Below are 10,057 nucleotides of genomic sequence, written 5' to 3'. Positions count from 1 at the left end.
GAGGCCCCCATAGCATCACGGGTGCTACGTTGGAGCATCGTCATACCACCTGAGCACGGTGCTGCAATGGAGCACACCGATGTTGCACTGCGGGTAGTGGGGATGCCAGAGGCGATGCGGGGAGACATGGGCATGTTGGGGACGAAAGTGATGTCATGTGCTAGTGAGGTCCTGTCATCAAGGAGTACACGTGAAAATCAACGGTTTTCACGTGGTTGATCTTTGGATGATCTTTTTCTAAGATCAGCCGACTAACGCCTAGCAACTTCCTATTGTTAATCATACATATATTCAAACTCTACAAATTCACTCCCGGCAATTCTTTGTATAAATTTCACCAAGTCCCAATACATTAGAAGATTTCCTTTCAGTACTATCGAGCTACTTAGGGTTACTTATGCTCAAAGATCAAACCCAGAATTAGGTAAATCACAGTACATGTGAATTCTAATGTCCAAATTTGAAGGATCGTCAATTAACCAGGGGCATTTTAATCCTAAATTATTATCATATCAGTACCTCACATGCACACAAAAATGAACCAATAAAAAGGAAAGGATGGAGTATAAAATTAGAAGTATACTGTCATGCGGAGAGCTGAACAGTTATGCTCCACATATGCAACATCCAACACCGAACAGTGGAAGTACATAATATCCAACACCCCAAGAGTAGAAGTACATAATATCCCAATGCAAACACATAAAAAGTTGACTGTACACATTGTCTTGCATAGAGTTTTAAGGGGTCATCTTTTGATGAACATACAACAAATAATCTCCAGCCTCTCCATACTGTTGGTCTGCCGCACAAACAGACTTGGTCAAAGACACATTTCATAAAATAAGAAGCACCCGAGCACGAGAACTGACATGAGCACTACCGTCTAAACATATACTCCCTCTGTAAACTAATATAAGAGCATTTAGACCACTAAAGTAGTGATCTAAACGCTCTTATATTAGTTTACGGAGGGAGTACTATAATATGATGTAGATAGCTGACAACAACATCTGTAGAATCTTAAGAGAAGAACACAAGCATTGTAAAACATATTCATTACCATCTTCTCCAAGTTTTCCAACGATTTAGAATCGAAGGACAAAATAGCAATTTACTAGCCTTGAAAAAAAATGGGAAACCGAATAATTATCGATAGTTCTATACATTGTCTAGTGTATGAATAAGTTTGGATATAAGATTAATAGGTGGGAAACCAATCAATGACCTGATTGAGTCATTGGGAAATGGTAACTAGAAGAATCACCCAATTAACAGATCAATATATCCTATGACTAGAGATCAACACAATCTAATAACATTATTATGAATTTAAATTTAGTAAATTTTGGATTTATCTTTCTCACTAATTTGGATTTAATATTTTGGGGATGCTTTTCCAGAACACACTTTGCGGCTAAATTTAATTCACAATATCAAATTTTCATTATCTGATTTCGTCATTAAAGACATGGAAGATTTTGTTGTTCATTTACTCAACGTCATTATCCTGCTCTGCTTTCATTTTGTGATAACAAAATTAGTACTCCCTCCTGTCATGTGGGGCACGTCCTACAGGCGTGGGCCACGCAGCCAGGAGCAGCAGCCGTCGGCCGCATCAGGCGAGGCGTAGGCTGGGCAGGAGTCCTGGTCCTGATACATTAGTTCCTAGAATAAAAGACTAGTTTGTTACGTATAGGTTTCTAGTTTGTTAGCAGCCCATGGGCCTTTATATATCGTATAATCAGCACCCTTTGAGGGCAAGCAATAAAGTTATTATCTCCTACCTCTTCCTCCGTCTCCTCTCCTCTCCTCCCGCACCATTGAGCAGCCAGGCAAAAACCCTAGCGCTCGCGTCCACCGAGACTACGAACTACGTAGTCGAGGCCCCGCTGTCTTGGGCACTGAGGCCCTTGACAACTTGGTATCAGGTTCCAGCCGCTCCTCGGCCTCCTCCACGCTGCACCCGCCGCCCCGCCCACCTCCATCGCCGCCATCCGCCGCCGCCTCGGTTTCTTCCGCCATGTCGGAACCCACCACCGCTGATTTGGCCAAGATGATCGAAGCCCTGACTGCAACCGTGACATCCCTGCAGTCGTCCGTGGCAGCCCTCCAGAAGGAGAAGTCGGCCTCCTCGTCAGCCGCCGATATCAGCCACGACGGACAGCACCACAACGATCGGCCCCCGCGGTTTCAGAAGATGGACTTCCCCAAGTTCGACGGCAAGTCCGACCCGCTCGCTTTCCTCAACAGATGCGAGTCCTTCTTCCATCAACAACGGATCGCCGAGGAGGAGAAAGTCTGGATGGCGTCATACAACCTCGAGGGTTCTGCCCAGCTGTGGTACATGCAGGTCCAGCGTGACGAGGGCACTCCGCCGTGGCGCCGCTTTTCCGAGCTGCTCAACCTCCGCTTCGGGCCTCCTCTGCGCGCGAACCCGCTGGGCGAACTGATGGCGTGCAAGCGCACGACGTCCGTCGTCGACTTCCAGGAGCGGTTTGAGGCGCTCCTTCCCCGGGCAGGCTCCTTGTCGGAAACGCAGAAAGTTCAGATCTTCACCGCAGGCCTCCAGCCACCCCTCAGCCTCGACGTGGAAATCCATAACCCGCAGTCCCTCGCCGTCGCCATGAGCCTCGCCCGCAAATTGGAGCTGCGCGACCAGTGCGCGCTTTCCGCCGCGCCACCGGTGCGTTTTCCGCAGAAGGGCATTCTGCCGACGCCAGGACCACGCCTCGCGCCCCCCGCACCGGCCCCACCAGCCGCACCCCAGCATGGCCACAGTCTGCCGGACGGGCGCCCAATCAAACGTCTCTCCCAGACAGAGATGGAGGAACGCCGTCGCCTGGGCCTATGCTTCAACTGTAACGAGAAGTTTGGCAGGGGCCACAACCGCGTGTGCCAGCGCATCTTTCTCCTCGACTTAGCGCCGGACGACGACGACGACGACGCGGCCTCCGCTACTGATGATGCATCGCGGGCCGACCCTCAGATCTCGCTCCACGCAATCTCCGGGGTGCGCACGAGCGAAACCATGCAGATGCATATTACTCTCGGGGGTGTCTCCCTCCTCGCCCTGATCGACTCAGGCTCCACCCACAACTTCATCGCCGAGGAGGCGGCCGCTCGTGCTACGCTGCCATCCCCCACCACCGAGAAGATGCGCGTCACGGTGGCCAACGGCGAGCGCGTTCCGTGCCAGGGCGCGTACCGCGTCGTGCCCTTCCGCATCGGCCAAGAGGAGTTCTCGGAGGATTTCCTCGCCTTGCCGCTCGCGGGCTACGACATCGTCCTGGGCACGCAGTGGCTGGCGACGCTCGGACCGATCCTGTGGGATTTCCGCGCCCTCTCCATGACATTCTGGCGGAGGGGCCATCGGGTGTGCTGGCGCGGCATTGCAGGACCGGACGGGCCAGCCCTGAAATCATGCAGCGGCCGCGACTTCCTCGACGCCATCATCACCGAGTTCGACGGCATCTTCGCCGAACCCTCCGGCGTGCCACCGCCCCGCAGCCGCGACCACGGCATCACCCTGCTGCCCGGTTCCGCCCCGGTGGCCGTCCGTCCGTATCGCTACCCGGCCGCGCACAAGGACGAGCTGGAGCGTCAGTGCGCCGCCATGCTCGCCCAGGGCATCATCCGAGCGAGTTGTTCCGCATTCTCGTCCCCGGTACTGCTGGTCCGCAAGGCCGACGGGTCCTGGCGCTTCTGCATCGACTACCGCGCCCTAAACGCCATTACTGTCAAGAATGCGTTTCCGATCCCGGTGGTGGACGAACTCCTCGACGAGCTCCGGCACGCTCGTTTCTTCACCAAGCTCGACTTGCGCTCCGGCTACCACCAGGTGCGGATGCGTGCGGAGGACATCCCGAAGACCGCCTTCCGTACTCATGACGGCCTCTACGAGTTCCTGGTGATGCCGTTCGGCCTCTGCAACGCGCCGGCAACGTTCCAGGCCCTCATGAACGATCTGCTGCGGCCGTACCTGCGCCGTTTTGTTCTCGTCTTCTTTGACGACATCCTCATTTTCAGCGAGACATGGGCTGACCATCTCCGACATGTGCGCACCGTCTTCACCGTCCTGCACCAGCACCGGCTCTTCGTCAAGCGATCCAAATGCGCATTCGCCGTCGAGTCGATCTCATACCTGGGTCACACCATCTCCGCTGCAGGAGTGGCCATGGATCCGGAAAAGGTGCAGGCAGTGGCCGAATGGCCGCAACCACGCTCGGCGCGCGCGGTTCGGGGGTTTCTCGGCCTTGCGGGGTACTACCGCAAGTTTGTCAAGGAGTTTGGCGTGGTTGCCGCGCCACTAACGGCCCTCCTTCGCAAGGATGGTTTCTCCTGGTCGCCGGAGGCGGCAGCAGCTTTTCACGCCCTCAAGACGACAGTCACCACGGCTCCCGTCCTCGCGTTACCGGATTTCACGCGGCCGTTCATCGTCGAGTGTGACGCCTCGACATACGGCTTCGGGGCCGTCCTTCTTCAGGACCAACACCCGGTGGCTTTCTTTAGCCGGCCAGCCGCGCCACGTCACCGTTCCCTGGCAGCATATGAACGGGAACTCATCGGCCTGGTGCTCGCGATTCGTCACTGGAGACCGTACCTCTGGGGGCGCCAATTTGTGGTAAAAACGGATCACTACAGTCTCAAATTTCTACTTGACCAGCGTTTGGCAACCATCCCGCAGCATCATTGGGTCGGCAAACTACTGGGGTTCGACTTTACCGTGGAGTACAAGGCCGGTAGTACAAACACGGTGGCGGATGCCCTTTCCCGCCGCGACACGGAGGAGACGTCGATCATGGCGATCTCGGGTCCTCGCTTCGACTTCATCGATCGCCTCCGGCAAGCGACGTCCACAGATCCGGCGCTCGTCACGCTGCGTGAGGATATCACGGCGGGTACGCGGCAGCAGTCGTGGGCTCTCTCCGACGGCCTCGTCACTTTCAACGGCCGCCTCTACATTCCGCCGTCGTCCCCGCTACTCCAGGAGATTCTCAGTGCCGTGCACGATGATGGGCATGAAGGCGTCCTGCGCACCTTGCATCGTCTCCGCCGCGACTTCCACGCACCTAACCTTCGCAAGACGGTGCAAGAGTACATCCGCACTTGCAGTACTTGCCAGAGGTACAAGTCCGAGCACTTGCACCCCGCTGGGCTGTTGCTGCCGCTGCCGGTGCCCACGGGCGTGTGGACTGACGTCGGCATCGACTTCGTGGAAGCGCTCCCTCGCGTGGGCGGGAAGTCTGTCATCCTCACCGTGGTGGATCGCTTCAGCAAGTATTGCCACTTTGTGGCGCTGGCCCACCCGTACACGGCAGAATCAGTGGCGCAGGTGTTCTTCGCTGAGATTGTTCGTCTCCATGGCGTGCCGCAGTCCATGGTCTCTGACCGCGACCCCGTCTTCACCTCGGCTTTTTGGCGGGAGCTCATGCGCCTCACCGGGACAAAGCTGCACATGACGTCAGCGTTTCATCCACAGTCGGATGGCCAAACGGAGGCTGCTAACAAGATCATTGTGATGTACCTACGTTGTCTCACCGGGGATCGTCCCAGGCAGTGGCTCCGGTGGCTTCCCTGGGCCGAGTACATCTACAACACCGCCTACCAGACAGCGACCCAAGAAACTCCGTTCAAGCTTGTGTATGGCCGTGACCCTCCCACTATTCGCTCTTACGAGCCGGGCGACACGAGGGTAGCCGCAGTGGCCAGGAGCATGGCGCAGCGCGACGAGCTTCTCGAGGACGTCCGCTATCGTCTACAACAGGCACAGGCGGTCTACAAGTCCTACTACGACAGACGCCATCGGGACATTCGGCATGACGTGGGCGATTGGGTCTGGCTTCGCCTTCGCCAGCGCGCCGCGTCCTCTCTCAACTTGCCAACGACGTGGCTTACCGCCTTGAGCTTCCGGCACGCTCGCGCCTCCATGACGTGTTCCACGTGGGCCTCCTCAAGAAGTTCTTCGGCACGCCTCCAACTGCACCGCCGGGTTTGCCTCCGATCCACAACGGAGCGGCTGTTCCAGAACCGGAGCGCGTGACTCGTGCGCGCCTAGCACGCGGCGTTCGCCAGCTACTCGTCCACTGGAAGGGTGAAGCAGCATCATCAGCTACATGGGAGGATCTTGACAGTTTCGTCGAGCGCTACCCCGCTTTTCAGCTCGAGGACGAGCTGCTCGTCGAGGGGGGGAGAGATGTCATGTGGGGCACGTCCTACAGGCGTGGGCCATGCGGCCAGGAGCAGCAGCCGTCGGCCGCATCAGGCGAGGCGTAGGCTGGGCAGGAGTCCTGGTCCTGATACATTAGTTCCTAGAATAAAAGACTAGTTTGTTACGTATAGGTTTCTAGTTTGTTAGCAGCCCATGGGGCCTTTATATATCGTATAATCAGCACCCTTTGAGGGCAAGCAATAAAGTTATTATCTCCTACCTCTTCCTCCGTCTCCTATCCTCTCCTCCCGCACCATTGAGCAGCCAGGCAAAAACCCTAGCGCTCCTATCCACCGAGACTACGAACTACGTAGTCGAGGCCCCGCTGTCTTGGGTACTGAGGCCCTTGACACCTCCGTTCCAAAATAGTACAAAGTTGGGTCATCTATTTTGGAACGGAGGGAGTACTATTTACTAGTACCAACTGGTAGTGGTACGCCTTGTTGCTTCAGTCTCAATGTAAATTAGCTTAGTAACACTGAAACCATGCTCATAAAGATGGAAAATTCAGCAACTATACTTGGACTGCATTACTACATTCCAATTGCAAGATAATACTTCCATCGATTACCTTCTCTGTCTCATAAAGTAGCTGCGCAGCTGCACATATATCTTCAGTCTCCCTCAAGTGCTTTTGTTTCACTGCAAAATAACACTTTCATTGATTACTTCTCTGTCTAACCATACTTAGGGCAAAGCGACCTATCAATGTGATGATAAAGTTGAAGTTGTTACAATGCATTCAATGGTATTTTTTTCCTTGAATAAGATTCATTTCTATGGGCATTCTGCTAAGACCAAGAGGACATATGCAATGTCATTTTGCAGTGCTATTAGTCTATAAACTAATCCCTCCGTCCCATAATATAAGACGTTTTTGCGAGCTAACATGTTCTATCAAAGAAGTGAAATTGTTGTCTCAAAAGAGAATGGTAAACACTGCATTATATACCCAGAGCTAATAAGGGTAACAATAAGAAAAATAATAATTGGATCATATATAAAACATATATCACCTAGCTAGCTAGTCGATAGAATATTATGGTGAATACCTATACAATACTAACTAATTATAAATTGGAACTGCACTAATAGTGTTAGGGTCAAGAAGGAAAAGTGGATATTGTTACTAAGAATTGTAATTTCTTTTGATGACTTGACAAAACCTAACTGCAACGTCACATCTTATGCTACTGTCTCTCTACTCACTAAATCAATAGTCTTCATACAAACCTGCATTATTACACTCTAATAGTTTGGTTTACTGCAAAACAATTATATATACTTCTTCAACAATGCCTAAATGGAACTTGGTTCAGAACATACCATGGTGACCACACAGCTTGATAAACTAAAGGGGGAGAGGTGGTTTTTTCAACTTTTGTTAGCAGCAACACAGAGGGAGGAAGTAACACTGATGATCAATGTTACAAAGTTTTAGTGTTATATAGTGCCGTGATACACAATTGCGATGTCATTACCCACATCTGGGCTCAACTGTGATGTCTTCTAGTTGGCTAGGTGTTGCCAATATTTTAGATAAATGCATGAAAGTTGCATGAGGCACTTAATGCAGCATATAAATAGAGTTTACCCTTTGATCAAAACTTGTATCATCGAACATGAAACAAAGCCTAATCCTGGTATCTTCCTGAATAAAATTCATTTTCTGCAGGCATTTTACCTAAGAAAAAGAGGGGTCGTAGTGGTATTTTTACTGATCGTTCACTCTAGACATACTGAAGACCATACTAAAGTTTCCCATAAAATCAGACATTAAATCACTAACACAAAATGTCAACTTAGAAAATTTGACACAAAAATTGCATCCAAGCTGTAGAACATATGAAGAATACACATACCCAGCTAGTTGATAGAATAATTAAATGAACAAGTTAAGCTAGATCACACATACCATGGTGCGGCAGTGTGCAAGTAGCATATGTAAACAGCAAGATGGTACCCAAGGAAGCCAACCACGGCCATCAGCAACAGCCAATGTAACAATACCGATAACATAACAGGCAGAAGCAAGAGTGTAGGAGTGAACACGGCACATGGGATCAGATATGGAAGTGAATTCATTGGCCCCTTAAGGAGAACTCCGTGCATGAGATAGTTAGCGACATGGTATAACCAGAGGGTGACATACATCCAGCCAATGGAGGAGAGGAGTACGACAATAGACAGCTGTTCAGTCAGCTCAAATCCGTAGATCGGCAACGCCATGAACATAGTCCAACCCACCGAGAGAATGAGCACTCTGATACAGACCAAGAAGGTGAGTTCTTTGGGTGTGTACTTGCTATGGCACGACCGCCTAGGCAACTCGTGAATGCCCCGCTCGGTCCCCTTGTGCAGGCGGTGCAAAGCGATGCAGCAGCCCAGGTATCCAGCGGCCCAAACCGTGCTCCAATGCAGGATGAAGATGGCGGTGCAAGGGCCGATGGCAGTGGCAGCGAAGTAGGCCAGCAGGGGGCCGTAAGAGAGACGCGCGAAGTCTGTGTAGAACCACCAATCCTTCCAGATGAAGAGGGAGGCATGGAAGGCGTATGAACACAGAGTGAGCGACATGACCCACACCTGGGCCATCTCCTGCCCGTGGAAGTGCACCAGTAACAGGGCAGGAACGGCCAAGGCCAGGATCAGCATGAAACCCATGGCCATGAAGGCGCGTATGATAAATGCACGGCGGATGGGGCTGAGCTTCCAGAAGGTCTCAAGCCAGTACTCCCTCCGGTCTTTTTTACTCTGCACATTGGATTTGCCGAAAGTCAAACTTTGCTAAGTTTGACCAAATTTATATTAAAAGTTATTAGCATCTATAATATGAAAATATATTCCAAGACGAATCTAATGATATTGGTGTTGTTATGTGAATGTCTATAATTTTTTGTACAAATTTGGTTAAAGTTGGATGAGATTGACTTCGGTCAAACCTAATATGCAGAGTAAAAAGGACCGGTCAAACCTAATATGCAGAGTAAAAAGGACCGGACGGAGTACTTGTTCACCGGTAAGATGCGGATGAGCAGTGCAAGGAGGACGGGGTAGTAGTACTGGCCAAAGCGGCCTGGCCAGGATGTCTTCACACAGGCACTTCCGGCGTGCGGCGGGTGGGTCTTGGGACTGGCGGCGGAGGAGTTCCCGTCGCTGCACCGGTGGCCTTCCCCCTCTCGGTTTCTGTCTTGACCGGCGAGGCGCGGATGACGAGAGGGCCAAGTAGAGCTGCCCAAACCGGCCAAACCATGACGTTGCTTCCATGGCGGCGGCCTTCTCTTCGCCGACTTTGGCCTCCGTCGGCTGGATCTTGGGGATGGCGGAGGAGGAGTTCCCGTCTTCAGCGCCGGCGACCACTTTCGTCGGAGGAGGGGAAGCGGCCATGGGGATAGGCACAGCGGGTGGCGGCGGGCGGCGGCTACTAGGGTTCCCGCACATCTATCAAATAATGGCCCAGGTGTCCTATGGGCTGCTGCTACAGAGGCCGAAACGAAGCCCTCGGCCAGCCCATTCCAGCCCATTAATCTAGGAAGTTTTTTTTGTTGCGGAATCATTATCTAGGAAGTTAATGGACTGTACGCATGGAAGTAAGACGCTGCCCCATGCCAAAGGTGCATGTTGGGGATTGTTGCTACGGCGTTAGCAAAATGGATCCCTGGGAGTACTCCTTCCGTCTCAAAATTCTTGTTTTAAATTTGTTTAAAGACGGATATATCAAATCATGTTTTAGTATTGAATACATCTGTATCTAGACTAATCTAAGATAAGAATTTTAGGATGGATGGAGTATTATTTTTTTATAGTTTTATTTATACACGTGAAGCAGGGGTAATCATGTCATGCATG

General features: G+C 51.8%; 1 protein-coding gene across 2 annotated transcripts; it reads right to left on the bottom strand.

Moving 5' to 3' along the window:
• Nucleotides 1-559: 559 nt before the first annotated feature.
• LOC123103946 (uncharacterized) lies at nucleotides 560-9,770 on the bottom strand. Of its 2 annotated transcripts, none has more exons than XM_044525646.1 (4): nucleotides 9,226-9,770; nucleotides 8,127-8,962; nucleotides 6,783-6,853; nucleotides 560-802 (listed from the first exon to the last, which is right to left on the bottom strand). In XM_044525646.1, exons 1-3 carry the CDS (start codon nucleotides 9,763-9,765, stop codon nucleotides 6,826-6,828), a joined length of 1,404 nt encoding a protein of 467 aa, XP_044381581.1. In that variant the 5' UTR covers nucleotides 9,766-9,770; the 3' UTR covers nucleotides 560-802; nucleotides 6,783-6,825. The 2 variants fall into 2 exon arrangements, with proteins under 2 accessions (XP_044381581.1, XP_044381582.1); XM_044525647.1 differs by having other exon boundaries at nucleotides 9,218-9,757.
• Between the last annotated feature and the right edge of the window lie 287 nt (nucleotides 9,771-10,057).

This window comes from Triticum aestivum, chromosome 5A (genome assembly GCF_018294505.1).
Source record: "Triticum aestivum cultivar Chinese Spring chromosome 5A, IWGSC CS RefSeq v2.1, whole genome shotgun sequence".
NCBI lineage: Eukaryota > Viridiplantae > Streptophyta > Magnoliopsida > Poales > Poaceae > Triticum > Triticum aestivum.
The sequence above is the reverse complement of the archived record's forward strand: the minus strand, read 5'-3'. Positions and strand labels throughout refer to the sequence as shown.

Coding starts and splice junctions, on each gene's coding strand:
- LOC123103946 (XM_044525646.1), bottom strand. CDS start 9,765: ATGATTCCGCAACAAAAAAAACTTCCTAGATTAATGGGCTGGAATGGG. Junction 8,963..9,225: donor TGCTCATCCGCATCTTACCG/GTGAACAAGTAC, acceptor TCCAATGTGCAG/AGTAAAAAAGACCGGAGGGA. Junction 6,854..8,126: donor TTGCACACTGCCGCACCATG/GTATGTGTGATC, acceptor GTTATTTTGCAG/TGAAACAAAAGCACTTGAGG.